At 25.8% G+C, this 15,911-nt stretch overlaps 1 protein-coding gene and 1 long non-coding RNA gene across 3 annotated transcripts; both read right to left on the reverse strand.

Annotated features, from left to right (window-relative positions):
* Positions 1 to 3,082: 3,082 nt before the first annotated feature.
* On the reverse strand, positions 3,083 to 4,118 carry LOC114075964. Its single transcript, XR_003576259.1, has 2 exons — positions 3,944 to 4,118; positions 3,083 to 3,775 (listed from the first exon to the last, which is right to left on the reverse strand). It is a non-coding gene; the product is annotated as an uncharacterized LOC114075964 (long non-coding RNA).
* A 1,849-nt stretch (positions 4,119 to 5,967) lies between these two features.
* On the reverse strand, positions 5,968 to 12,927 carry LOC107009460 (probable purine permease 10). 2 transcript variants are annotated; one of them, XM_015208797.2, is made up of 2 exons: positions 12,699 to 12,927; positions 5,968 to 7,221 (listed from the first exon to the last, which is right to left on the reverse strand). In XM_015208797.2, the coding sequence occupies exons 1-2, from the start codon at positions 12,736 to 12,738 to the stop codon at positions 6,143 to 6,145; spliced, it is 1,119 nt and encodes a 372-aa protein (XP_015064283.1). In that variant the 5' UTR covers positions 12,739 to 12,927; the 3' UTR covers positions 5,968 to 6,142. The 2 variants fall into 2 exon arrangements, with proteins under 2 accessions (XP_015064283.1, XP_015064284.1); XM_015208798.2 differs by having other exon boundaries at positions 5,968 to 7,218; positions 12,699 to 12,923.
* Positions 12,928 to 15,911: the final 2,984 nt, after the last annotated feature.

The following is a 15,911-nucleotide window of genomic DNA, read 5'->3' on the forward strand; positions in this document are numbered from 1 at the left end:
TTCTGGACAAATAAGAAGGGACAAAGAGAGTAGAAAGATATATAAAATTATTTCCTTTTTTAAAAAAAAATAATACTATTGTATTTTCTTTTTTTTTATATATATATAAGTAAATGACATTTAAAATACTTTTTAAATAGACTGTTCAAGTACAATATATTTATCAAATACTAAAAAAAACACTTTCTTAGGTAATTTGTCAAATTCAAACCTTTTTCTTCTTCAAAAGTACTTTACACTAAATATACTTTTTGATAAAATTATTTCTCAAAATAATTTATTTCAAAAAACTTGGACAAACAGGTTTTACAACATTTTCTCCTTTAAATTTTTGCATTTTCTCCGGCTTAAACAAATTTAAAAGAGTATCTATAGTGAATTAATGATTTGTTTCACCTACATAATCACTCATTTTTTTACACTCCTTCAAGCGTAACCCAAATAAAAAAATAATCAATTTTTTTTACTCCGTCATAAAATGAATTTGGATTGAATCTCAATAAAAGAGTAATTGAGTTCCTTTTACTTAGATTGGCTTGGAGGAATAAAAAAAAGTTAATTATTGAAATAACTTTTTAAAGTTAAGTGAAAATTTTTAAATTTAAAAAATCAATTTCCTAATTTCATGTAATTTAATCTATTAACAAAAAGGATAAATATACATTATTTATTAAACAATGAGATATATACATCATTTGTGAAACTATAGAAATAGCTATATATACTTTAATTTTTTAATAAAGAATATATATTTTATTTAAATCACAAAATTAAAAAATACATCTTCGCATTAAAGATGAATGAAATTTTGTGTGCAATATATACTATTGTTTGGTTTGAAAATCATCTTCATGAGTTGTCATAGTATCTCATTCAATGAACGACTAATAAGAACTTATTTCTATGTAAAATGTCATACTCTTTTTTTAGTTCGTCTTAAAAAGTATATCATTTAATTATTATTATTAGAATCAATTATATATTTTAAATTTTTAATAATATGATTTATTATCATACAAATATTTTAAAGATGTTTAAATCATAATTTTTAAAAAGTTATTTTTAAAAATATTTATCAAATCAAAAAATGACGTATAAAAGTAGAGAGGAAATAATTTCCGTTTGATTCTTTTCCTTACTCTAAGGAATCTTCGTAAAATTATATTGAAAGAAATAAAAAGTGGGGTTTTGAAAAGAAAATTTTGGCAAGAGAGCGGAATTAGGTGGGAGTTTACGTATTTGGACGAACCCAATAATTTTTTTGTTGACTCTGTATTTATATCAAAAAATTAATTAAATATACGTGTATATTAATTTGTGATTCTAATAAAATTAATTAACGATTTGAAAGAAAATTTAGAACCCCCTAATTTTTCATCCTGTCTCCGCCTATAAAGAACAACCACTTTAGTACGGAAGTGAATATATACGATTTGACAAATTAAAGAAAATTGTCCATACATTATTGATACAAACAATTATTGATATTTTATAGGGAATTTTATCAAAACAGCAATATGTTAGTTTTTTTGGTGACACAGTAACAATATTTCTATATTTAGTAATACTAGCATGTTTTAATTAGTTTACATTAGGAATACCGTATTTTTTCTTTTAATATGATATGTATATTTATAAAAAAAAATTATAGAAAAAATGGAAATTAAAATATAAAAAAGGTAAGTAGTATTAATAATCCTTCAGTTACTTTTTAAAAGCTGTACTTTTGGCATATATTAAGTTGAACGTTTTTTTTCTTCTTCCCTATTCTTCATATTTAAAAAAAGAATACAAACAAATTTGTCTCCTCTATTATTCAATTGATAAAGAAGCTTTATTATACAATTCGAATTCTGCAAATATAATCGAATTCACATACACAACCTTTGCAGTTACTTGTATTCCATTTGAATTATATTTATAATATAATATAAATTATATTTTGTAACATTTTAATGAATACAAATTTTTTTTTCTTCATTTTCTATTGAAATGTATTTGTATCCCTGGTATTAATATCTTTTGAGGAAGTGTTCATATTTATGTTTTTAATCTATATTGTATTTGCTCTATCTAGAATGTATGAGTTAAATTTGTATGAGTCAGAAACAAAATTATTGCAGTTACTTGTATTCAAGTTAAATTGTATTTATAATTTAATATAAATTGTTTTTGTAACATTTTAATGCATACAATTTTTTTTTTGTTTTCGTTTTCTATCTAAAAGTAATCATATTCGCTATACTTATTCTATCTTTTTGATGTTGTTAGTATTATTAATTGTATTTACAATTTAATAATTTAATATCAAGTCTTACATCCATTTGAAACATATGAATGCATACATTTTGTTAGATTATTGTAATTGTTTTGGTATACCTTTTTATTGTATTGTAATTGTTTTGGTATACCTTTTATGAATGCATACATTTTGAATTGTATTTATAATATAATATAAATTATATTTTGTAACATTTTAATGAATACAAATTTTTTTTTCTTCGTTTTCTATTGAAATGTATTTGTATCCCTGGTATTAATATCTTTTGAGGAAGTTTTCATATTTATGTTTTTAATCTATATTGTATTTGCTCTATCTAGAATGTATGAGTTAAATTTGTATGAGTCAGAAACAAAATTATTGCAGTTACTTGTATTCAAGTTAAATTGTATTTATAATTTAATATAAATTGTTTTTGTAACATTTTAATGCAAACAATTTTTTTTTTTTGTTTTCGTTTTCTCTCTAAAAGTATTCATATTCGCTATACGTATTCGATCTTTTTTATGTTGTTAGTATTATTAATTGTATTTACAATTTAATAATTTAATATCAAGTCTTACATCCATTTGAAACATATGAATGCATACATTTTGATAGATTATTGTAATTGTTTTGGTATACCTTTTATAACGAAATGTATTCGTATCCATGATTTTAATCTACATTATATTTGTTCTATATATATTGTATGTTGGTAGAATCATATGTATGTTGGTAGAATCATATGTATTGCATTTAAACATCAAAAATGAGTTTTGTGTACCCCACATGCAATACTTAAGCTTGAACACTTTAATATTAACCCAAAACCTTTGAAACCATAACTTCAAGATTTTATACATTAATAAACACAAAAGAACTGGAACCCTTTAAAATCGTTTCATAGAATACAAAAACTAATGTCCAATTACACATCAAAAAATGGACAACAACTAATCTATTTGAATTGTATCAATCTCCTCCATTGCTACATTGAATCTGCTATATCGTAGAGGTGCTTCATTGTCACTTATTGCTCCGACATCATTCTTTTGTTGGCCATAATTCCAAAGAAGTGTAGCATATCTTGAGCGTAAACTCGATGCATCCAAAATATTCGCTGGAATACCTTGGCCATATGATAGGTATTCGGCAAAAGCTAGCATATAAATACCATAATCCGTATAATATAAGTAATTAAAAGTTAGTACACAATATAATATTGATAATTTGATGATAGTAAAATCAAAAGAAACACAAACTTACAGAGACCCATGCGACTGTTGAGGAACATTATCTATGAATACTACATTAAAGAACTCATTCTCTTGTTGAGATTGCGATACATAAAGTCTTGATATACAAAATCAGAATTTTAACAAAAATCGCTATAAAAATCGAAACCGAAATTTGAACTAACCTTGTCACCACGAAATCTGCTTTAATAATGAATCTAGCTCAAAAATCTTCTTGAATCCTTGATAATCAATGACTTTTCATAATCTACCTAATCTTAAAAATTGAAAAAAAATCACAAGAAATAGACAAAAAATACAAAATCATAAATGTATGATGTATATTAAAACAAAAATCACATAAATTGTCCATAAATTCTTGATATACAAAATCAGAACTTGAACAAAAAATGCTCAAAAAATCGAAATCGAAATTTAAACTAACCTTTCCACCACGAAATCTGCTTTAATAATGAACCTAGCTCGAAAATCTGCTTGAATCCTTGATAACAATGGCTTTGATGAAGAAATCTGGAAAATTTGAACAAGGAACTTGAAATTTTGGTTGAAAATTTTGAATTGATTTTAATTTTTACCTTTCTTGGAACTTTACACAAAAAGTTAATTAATTTTTCTTTTTTTTCATTAAATGTTATTGGACCATGTTTTGGTCCAATCAATGAGTTTCCATTAATATATTAATTTAATAAAACCAAAATACACTAAAATCTGAAAATACATACATTTAATAAGAATACGTAAAATTAATATAACATATTGCTATTTTGTCATTATCACTAAAAATTTTAATTTAATGTTATTTTGATTAATTATGTTCTTAAAGTTGTCTTAATTGCTAATTTTTCCTATTTTATAAACATCAAATACGACAAACATTTTATTTCCAGTTAAATCCTTGCCAGCTACATGATACATATAACATATTAGAGAAAATGTTGTATGACTAGATGATTCGAAGCGTGCATGTATTAATAAATTTATTTTTTAGTGTTGATGAAAATAATTTTCACGTAGGTCTGGGCGATCCCCTCGAGCCATGAATGTGTGTGTGAAATGTTTGGATATGGGAATGTCAGGAGTGGCGGTGATTCCGAAATAAAAATTATTTTTAGCAGTAAAATATGTGTATATTAATAAAAAGTGTTCAAATATTTACTGGTATCATTAATTATTATTGGATCTAATATTGTCGATATAGTGTTTAGAAACACTCACAGAAAGTGTGAATTACCTCTAAAAAACATATTAAGTGGGAATTGACCTATTGTTGTTAATTAATTATTGCTAATGATTATTTTTGGTGTAGAATGAGGTGTTCCCACATAGAATCGGGAGGAGAACCTTGGAGTACTGTTTATAAAACTTGATCAATCATTTTTTCTTTGAACTGCCTTTTGGGATGAGTGGAGATTTAGGGTGTGAAAAAATTGAATCGATTGATAAACAAAAACAGTTATTTACTACTTTATTTGTACATAAATATTAAATATTAATCTCAATACTTTACTAGCTTTTAACCTTCAATTCACACTTTACACTAACTTTGAGTTCACAACTTCATATAATCCAAAACGCTAAAACCTAATTTCTCTCTGTGTTACACTTGTATATTTCTTGTTATTATTGTTTCTGTTTTATGAGTGTCGTGTCAAATTGTTGGAGAAGTCATATATTTATTTTATAAGCATTTTCTTATTGGTTAAAAAAAATTAAACCATTAAGAACTAAATTGATAAAAAATATCCTAATGATTTGATTATTGACTTAGCATAATTAATAATAAAAAATTGATAAACCAAATCAAATCGCCTGATGAACGCCATTAAAGATCTTGATAGGCCCAACATGATCTCTAATGTTTTCACCTTGTTCACAATTAGAAATTTAAAATTGGAAAATTACTACCTAAGCAAACATATATAGGTATTATATCAATTTTACATATCTATAGTTATACTTGGGATTTTACATTATATGCCTTCATGCATTTTGCAGGTTTGAATTGAGTTAGATTTTTGAACACCCTAAGCCCATTAACTTATGCCTCGAAATAAAGTGTCATTGGATTAAAAACAAAGTTTTGTGCTGCTCACAACTTCTCGAGGCCCACTTGAGAGTTACACGATTTTATCGTCGTATGAGTATTAACTCACACTCAAAAGCTTTTCGGCATATGTTTTATCGTTGTGTTGTGGTCCCTTTTTTAGATCACATCTATACTTTACGCTAATAACTATGTTGAATGATGTCTATCACAATACTAAAATTAGCTTTTAGCGACAATTGGTATACACATTAACAAAGAGTGTTAAAGTATTTATCAACATTAGTCCATTGTTATTGGATCCAATATCGCTATTAGAGGCATTTACAAAGAATGTTAATTGCCACTTAAAAAGTATTTTCTTTAGTGACAATTAAACTTTTATCATTAATTAATTGTCGCTGTAGATAAATTTTTGATGTAGCACTAAAGTTTGAACTGAATACATATTAAGTTCATATAGTTATACCAAATGAGATATGAAAAAGTTCATGAACTATAGATACAATATAATGAATACAAAATGTCATATACTAATTTAACTTCTCTCAATGAGATCATTAACTTCAGAAATCTTCACTAATTTTCTCCCCTTTTCTCAGCCTTGTCCTTTAAATCATCAAGATAATGTTGATACATATATGACACAAATCCCCAAATTGCCAACACCATTGACATCACTTTAATACCACTCAACTTGTCATGAAGAAATATCACAGCCAAAACAGGAGCCACAGGCAAACCTAATATACTAATTACATTTGAAAATAATGAAGACACTTTAAATATTAACCCTACTGAACCCACTGTATAAAATTGCCAACAAATAGATGTCCCAACTAAATTTAAAACATAGCTAATTTTCCCTAATTCATATTCATTCATTTCTTTCACTAACTTTTTCCACTCCCCGCTAGCGAAAAGCCCTAATAATAATACCATAGTCGCACTTATCGACTGATAAGTTGACATTTCTATGATCAAACGGAAGCTTTCTCTCTTAAAGATTTTTTGAAGAGCGAGCTGTGTTATAGAAAGCATCAACGCGTATCCAGCAGAGGCAGCTAATGTAGATAAAAATCCGAATATATATTTTTGTCTAGACGTTTCATTATTTTCACTAGGATCGTCGTTGTGGAGAACTAGGAGAGTAGAGGAGATAGTGAGAATTACTAATGAGTTTACTATGTAAGGGGTGAATTTTTGTTTATTTAGGAAGTATGAAAAAATGGCATTGAAACCTAATTGACTAGCACAAATAAGTGAATAAGTTGTAACAGGAAGATATTGTAGACCTATGGTGTATAACATACAATTTCCAGCTATAAATAAACCTAGTATAGTATAAAGTGAAGTAACAATTATAAAAGATGGTTTTTTAATTATTTCAATGTTTTTATTAGTTTTTTTTGGTTTTATGAAAAGGAAAGGGATGAGAATTGGGAAGGCTATAGTTTGTACTAATGTGGCTAACCATTTACTATTTCCACCTTTTTCAAAATATATTCTACCTAAGAGTGTACCTATAGCTTGAGTAGAGAGAACTAATATTGAATAAATGATCATTTGGATCCACCATTTGTAATGTACCAAAGTTGGACCTTTTAATTGAGATCCATTCTGAGGAATGATTTCTTCTCTTTTAACTTCTTCACCTGCTGAAAGTAAGATTTCATAATTAGTGACCATGTAGATAAAACAAAGTATCTGTATTAAATCCAGAGGCGAAATTAGAATTTTAATTTTATTGGTTCAGAATTTTAATGTGTCTATTTCAAAGGTTAATAATTGGATTCTAAACTTATTATTTATATGTAATGACTCTCTTATCACAAATATATTATTTAAGTAAAATCTAATGGAATTCGGTTGAATCCGTAGGTGGACTTCTAAATTCGTCCCTAATTATATTGTCATTTTTTACTCTTTTGTGCATGTGGTTTATTTCATATAATATGGTCTATATATAAACATCGTCTAATACATAAATATGTCACTTAACTTGAATTCAGCTATATTTCTGTCCTTCAACTTTAGGTGTTTATAAATATATTTAAATTTATATAAGATTGAACAAGTAGACACACACGTCCTACATGTCATAATACACATACAATATCACACGGAACACAAAATTGCAATTTAGGACGTCACGTAAAATAAATATGTCAATTTATTTAATTTTATACAAGTCTAACATCTACTTATGCACATTCAAAATTGAATTGGACAGATTTCAGCTAAATCCGAATTGAAGGAGTTAAGAAAATATACACGATAATACGAATGTTGAAGATTAGAATAAAAGAATAGCAGGTAATCAACTGTTTGTGGTATTTTTATTTTGAGAGGCAGGGGATTAGTACTTCTATTTAGTACTCACATAGTATCATTTTCTACGATCTTAATTATTATTTATTATTATTATTTTATTTTATTACTTTCATTTCTATCTTGTTTTGGAGTTACACTTTTTTTGAGCCAAAGAATCTATTGAAACAATCTCCTAATTTCACAATAATAATAAGAATATAATCTGCATACATCATACGTACCCCTCATATCTCACTCATAAAATTATTAATAAAAACTATGACGAAGAATCTAAATAGTGCGTTAAACAATAAGTTATCTATATTAACAAATCTTCATATATAATATACTTTTCTTCTGCCAACATTTTTCTTGATGTATATATTTAAGTTAAAACATAAAAATAACTCCTAACACATAAATAAACAGTTACTCAAATAAATAACTAAGGTTCACCATATAGATCGATAACTTGTGCTTATATATTTTATCTTTCTTGAACCCACAAAAATTAAAATAGATTATCTTCACAAGCTTGTCAAGATTTTCTTCTAAAATAAGTCGATAAAAAGATAATCGTACAGATTACACAATATGTTATTATTGTTATTGTTAACTTAATTAATTAAAATAGTAGGCAAAATATTATTTCATCATATTAAAATAACTCAATTATATATGTGATAAAGTGTGATTTGCTATTTTTAAAAAAAGTATAAATTAACTCTATCCTGTTTACAGTAACGTTACAAATATTCTCTACGTTAGCTCTTTTTCTAGTAAGTAGATCTATATTTCTTTGTTTTTATACTGCCCTGAAATCTATATATCCAAATAATTTTATATATAAAATATTAATACGTAAATAGACAACTTAAGATATTATATTCTCTAAAAAATTTTATTATTTTAAAAAATTACATTCACATTCCCTGTCATTACATTTCGATCCTCTTTCAAATACATCCATAGCTAGCCTCTCCCCTTCAGAATATATCCATATCCCTTCTCGGATATATCCCTTTCCTCACAAATACTATGTACTCCGAAATCTTATGATATTTTTAAAAATATATATAATTTAGAAAGAAATAGAGATATGGAGTTATATAATTAGCTTTTAATTATAGGATAAGATTTATGTAATTTTTTAATTTTATATATATATATATATATATATATATATAAAAAAGCTATAGTACTATTTATTTAATTTTTTTAAAGGAGGCTTTATCCAAAAGACGGTGCACAATGAACGGTTGCCATTTGCAAATCGCAATCAATTTTACTTGTTTATTATTTTAAAATTAATTTTTATTTATTACTTTATATGAATAAATTAATAATTATTTACTCTCAATTATAAAACATATTTTAAAAATTATTTTACAAGATCTTAAACTATATATTAATTAATTATTGTTTTTTAGGGGGTGCGTAAATTAAAAAGGAAAAAGGTGTAAATATGCCATCAAACTTTTAGAAAAAGCTTACTTGTGCAATTAGTAAAAGATTTGGTTCATCTATGCATTATCGTTACATAAAAAGCTCATTTATGTCATTATATATTAACAGTGATTTTACAAAATCAATTTTTATCCATAGCCAATTGTAAATTCAGTCACGTCATCAATTTTTTCAATTAAAAAAACATAATTCTAAAAAGAAAATTGAATAAAAAATTTTATTTAAAATATTGATGACGTGGCCGAATTATAATTGACTACGTCATCAATTTTTCAATTAAAAAAATTTAAATTCTGAATAAAAATTGAATTAATTTTTTTTTTATTAAAAAAATTAATGATATAATCGAATTATAACTGATCACGTGTCAAAAATGGTTTTACAAAATCATTGTTAAAAAATAATGACATGAATAAGCCTTTACTTTAATTATAATAACATAAATAAGCAAAACTTTTACCTGATAACATAAATAAATTTTTTTTAAAAATTTAATGACATATTTAAGCCTTTTCCCAATTCAAAATAAATAAGTAAAAAAACAAGCAAATAGAGAGTTTTTAGATATTCATGGATTGTTATTCTTAGCAAGAATTATTGTTTTTGGGGCCCAAGTTTTGACACAGTGTGAATAAATGTATACATTTGAAACGTGTTCCTCTCTAAATTTGGCAGTAATGCCTCGTTACGAGGTCCATCCAGCTGGGTAGGTACGTAATTACCTATCGAATTTACCTGTTAAATATTTTTTATTTTTATTATATTTAATAACTTTATAAAAAAAATTAAAAAGAATTGTGATTTTTTTATTTTATTAAATTTTGAATTAATGTCTTTAAAAAATAGATATTAAGGGTAAATCGACTGATAAATCAAAACGAGAAAATGTTATTGATTTATTATAATTGGGTTATTGAATTAACGAATTTTCATGAAATTTATCGAGTTATCAATTTAATTTTGATTTTTAATATTGAGTTACTAGGTAAGCTGATAACTCATTAAGACAGTAATTTACTACTTTACCCTACATAAATCTTAAATGTTTAGCTTAGTATCTTAGTTGTTACTGTTTTTTTTCTCCATAGCGTTCAATTCACACTTGACAATGACAATGAGTTTATAACTACACATTATAAAAAATATCAACACATAGAGTGTGTTTGGTATGAAGTTTTCCAATTTTCTAATGTTTGATTGGGACAAAAGTTTTGGAAAGTATTTTTCAAATGAACTCATTTTCCTCTAAATTAAGGAAAATGACTTCCCTTGAAAAACATTTTCCAAAACTCTCCTTTAATTTCAAATTACATTTTTTTGGGAGAAAACATCAATTTTTAAAAAAATATTTTCAATTTTAAAATTTTATTTTTTTCACCCGATCCCTAACCCCTCACCCACCCATCCACCACCGGCCAGCCCCCGGCCCCCTCTCCCGAAAAGATTAATTTTACTTTTTAAAAATATTTTCAACTTTAAAATTTATTTTTAAACTCCTACCCCCCTCNCAAAAAAATACTTTTGTTTTTAAAAAAATGTTAAATTTCAGAAATTATTTTCTACTCAAGTAAAAATAAAAGATGTTTCATAAAACATTTTCCATTCATAAATCAAACACTAAAAATCATTTCCGAAAAATATTTTCTACACACCAACCAAACATGAGAAAATAAGTCTAAAATCTACTTGTTTTTCAGGAAAACATTTTCTAGCAAAACATTTTCCATGGAAAACATTTTCCTTCATACCAAACGCACCCATAAAGTAAAAACCTTATTCCTCTTATTTATTTTTGTCTTGTATTTGTATTTTTTTCATATTAGTAATTATTGTTTTTATTTTTTGAATGTTCAGTAAAATTACATCATTATTTTGTCTCATCGATCAAATTATTGAAAAAGTTATATATTTATTTTACCATTATTTTTTTATTGGTTAAATAAAAAATCAAACTCTTAAGAATCAAACTCAAGAAATCAAAAATCAATAAAAATATCTCACTGATTTATCATAGTTAAAACTCATAAATTTATTAATCATTTTGCATAATATTTTATTTATATATACAATATTTATTTTTCAATAAAAAATGAGCAATTGGACACCCTAACCATTGCGTGGTGGCTGCACATGCACATTTATATAGCGAAAAATAACAAAATTTTGATTTGCCGCATTAAAGTTACTTAATTTTACCCCGCTATAATAGTGAAGTCGTGAAATATTATTTTTACACATTAAAATGATTTTTCAGATGAACTATATTACGCTAAACTTATTGAATCTTACTTTAGTATTTTGTGCATAAATTATCTATATATAATTTAAATATTTAATGACCAAGCAGATTAACAAAGATGTTCATATGGTTAATTTCATGTTTTACTGCTGAACGTTGTCTGGAGAACAATAAAACAAAAGAACTCTGTTTTACCAAATTAAAATTACTTATATCCTATATAGGAAGATATATAGGAAGGTTGAAGATTAGAATAAAAAAGTTAGTAGGCAATTGATTGTTATTGTATTTTTATATCGAGAATTGAGGGCATTTTCCAATTTTTTTTATTTAGTACTCACATTCACATAGTATCTTATTCTATTGTTTACTATTATTTATTATTTTTATTTACTTTATTTGTTATTATTATTTTTCTTTCTAACTTGCTTGGGGTTACCCTTTTTGAGGCAAAGATTTATTGAAAATAACCTCCTAACTTTTCAAAAAAAATGAAAAATAAAAATGAGATCTACGTATATCTTATTCTTCAGATCTCACCTAATAAAAACTATAAGTAAGAAGAGATGCGAATGAAACTTTAATTCGATCTTAAATAATGTATTAATTGATAACTATGTCTGACTATATGTATATATGAACAAATCTGCATATACAATATATTTTTCTTCCATCAGAATTTTTCTTGATAAATATATATAAACTAAAACATAAAAAATTACTCTCTAACACATAAATAAAATAATTGTTGATAACCAATATATGTAACTTGTTTTATCACATGCTTATCTATATCTTCTAAAATAAATCCAACAAAAAGCAATCATATAATTTTACCAATGAAGTTAACTCACTATAATAGTAAAATCCCAAAATATTATTTCATCAGATTAAAATAAGTCAAATATATGTATATGTGTGTGTGAGATAAAATATGAATTTATATGACACTAAAGTAACTGAATTTTTACTACCATAAAAGTGGAGCAATAATTTAGGACTTTTTTTGGAAAGTAAATCTATAATTTTGCTTTTTATACTGCCATGAAATCTATGATTTTTTTTTTCTTATATAGAAAAGGAAGTATGTAGTTGATAATTAGTAAAGAAGCTCACCTTGTACTAGTGTTAGCTCTATTGCTGGAGAATCCCCCATCTCATAGACTTCAATTTGTTGGTAAAAAGAAAGAAAGGAATAATTCTTGTTGAAAATAAATCAAGTGAGAAACTTGATAGGTAGTTATTTATATAGTAAAAAAGATGGTGCACAATGAATGGTTGTCATTTGTCTAGCGAAGTCAGTATTTTTATTAAGAAGTGTTATTGTTGTGGTAAAAAAATAATTATGATGCTTGCTGAGCTTGAAACTTGGGACCTCAAGAAATTTTCGCAACCCCTTAACCATACATATATATATATATCTCGAAATTCCTTGTCAACAAAAGTAAGAGATTTGCCTTCTGAATCGAGCTCGTCGCACCAGGCTTGCCTGGTGAGGATTACCTCTCCTATGTGATTTGCGAGCTATTGCATAGGAGCAGGATTTTACCCTGTGCGCACCTAAAAGGATAGCGGCTGCGGGGTTTCCCTTGTTGTTAATATATATATATATATATAATCAAAATTTTAATTTTACATACAATATAATTTTCGACGAAGAGGTGTTTGCTCCACCCTACATTTGCCTATGGCAATCTCATTTCGTTCGTTTTTATTTGTGCATTATTTTAAATTTTTTTATTTTTATTATTATTTTGTATCCTCAGTTATAGTTATATAATATTCTTCAAATTAGTTCTCAAGAAGTATATATTTTAGTTAATATGAATCGTATAATAAAATATCTATATTAATAATTATTTTTAAAAATTTTAAAATAAATAAGTGAAAATGAACCAACACAAAATTTTGAGATATTGATGGATTGTTATTTATAGCAAAAAGGGCCCAGTTTTGACGCATCATGAATAACGTTTAAATTGTGTCCTCTATCAAGTTTGGCAGTAATGCTTGTTTCGGGGTCCATACAGCTGGGTAGTACGTATTTTGTGTTTTTTCAAATTTATTTGTCAAATATTTTTTAATTTATATTTTTACTTGTTATTTTAGATAAATTATAAACAAGATAGACAAAAAGTATATATCTTATGATATCCTTTCAAAAAATAATAATTTATATTTAGTTAATGTCTTTAAAAAATTTAGTTAATAAATATTAGAGGTGTGCATAAATTGAACCGATCAATAAATCGAATAAAAAATGTTATTTATTGGGTTACGGGTTTTTAATATTTTGTAAAAGAATAAATATAGTTATTAATTCAGTTTTCGATTTTGATATTGAGTTATTGATAAACCGATAACATAAATGGTAGTACTTTGCCCTACATAAGTATTATATATTTATTTATCTTAGTACCTTAGCGATTACTGTCTTTTTTCTTTTAACGTTCAATTCACACTTTCTAATGACTTGTGTTCACAACATACACATTATATAAAATATCAAAATCTAAAGTAAAAAATCTTTTTCCTTTTAGTTTCTCTTTGTCTTGCACTTGTATATATAGTTCATTTCATGTGAGTTATTATTGGTTTTGTTTTAGGTGTAAGGTTATATTATTGTTTTGTCATGTCAAATTATTGGAGAAATCATATATTTGTTTCATCCTTTTGACTTCATATGCCTTCATATTTTGTTTCTATAAAGCGAGAGATATGATAAACAAATACAAATGTTTTAACTCGATTCAATTGTATACAAATTTAATTTATGCATGCATAGTAATAACTATATACAATTATCTAACTAATATACATATATAACACTATAAAAAAATGTGGAGAGAGGTGAGAGAGAAGACAGAGAGTGGAGAGAGGTGAGAGAGGTAAGCGATAGACGACAGAGAGTGGAGAGAGGTGAACTACATTACAAGAAAACTATGAATTACATGGGGATTTTCCTAGGAATTAGTTTCCTGCGAATTTTCATACTAATTCCCAGGAACACTCGAGTTTTGAAATTAATAAATATATTTGTTGCAATATTTTTTTATTCTTGATTAATTATTTTTTCGGTATGAATTTTACTATCAACAAATTCTAACACGCTCATATTTAACAATAAAGTTGTGTTTCTTCATATTTTATTGTGATTGTAATTTTTTTTCTGTCAAGTTAAAATTTGTTGTAAACAATTTGACAAGATCAAGGGGGGCCAAATCTCCCCTTCATCTCTTCTCTCATAGATCAAATATGCAAATCCGAAGTGTTGACACCCAATTTTGGCCTAACATTTTAAAATTCGTGATTTTGGAGCTTTATTTATTTAATAGTAAATTTTGGTCCGATAATTTTAAAATTCATACATTTTGAGTCAAATACAAATAAAAAATAAAAAAAAAATCTGCCTTTCCCACATTGTCACTCAAACAATTTTCAATTTTGCAATAGTCCCACATCGGTATTTTATCTTTTTTGAGGATTCTTGGGTTTCTATATAAACCCACTTCATTCAATATTTTAAGAGAGGATTTGGAGGGGAAAACAAAAGAATACTCATAATTTTTTTAGAATTCTTGGTTCCCATAGTTCAAAAATTTTAAAGTGTTTTTGTGGTTTTTCGAGTTGAGGAGGTGGAGTCGTCTTCTTCAAACTCGTAGTTCCGGTTCGCCGCCCAGAACCAGGTAAATTTTTTTTTCTTAGCCTGGTTTTATTTAATTCCCAGCTCTTTTATGTTTTCTGTTTATTATATGTAGCTTGTTTTGTTTTTTTTTAGTTTAATGTAGTTCTAAAGTCAATTAATATTTGTATTTATTTTTAATGTTGGCATTATTTTACGATTTGATGTTTATTTATTTATTTATTATTATTAGTATTTTAAAATTGTTAGTCAACTATTTGCTATCTTAACTTTTCAGGGTTTTGTTATTATTCTATTTTAATGTTATTTTTAATTTTTATATATTACGTTATTGTTTATAATTTCTAATTATGTTGTTTTAGTTTGGTTGTTATTTCCATATTCTCTTGGGATAAGTTTGTTATGTTTTGTTGATGTTCAAGTTATATTAAATATATTTGTTAAAAGGGCCAATGAAAAAATTTTCCGTCGGTTTTGGAGGCCTTCCCATTTTAAAAGACGGATAATTTAATCAAGTTTATATTATAAATTGTTAAATGGCCAATGAAAAAGTTTAGAGGCCTTTCCATTTTAAAAGATGGAATTTTAATTCAAGTTTACATATTTTATATGTTGAAAAGGGCCGATGAAGAAATTACCGTCGATTTCCAAGGCCTCCCATGTTAATAAGACGGATTTTTATTTTT

Source organism: Solanum pennellii, chromosome 2, assembly GCF_001406875.1.
Source record: "Solanum pennellii chromosome 2, SPENNV200".
In the NCBI taxonomy this organism is placed as follows: domain Eukaryota; kingdom Viridiplantae; phylum Streptophyta; class Magnoliopsida; order Solanales; family Solanaceae; genus Solanum; species Solanum pennellii.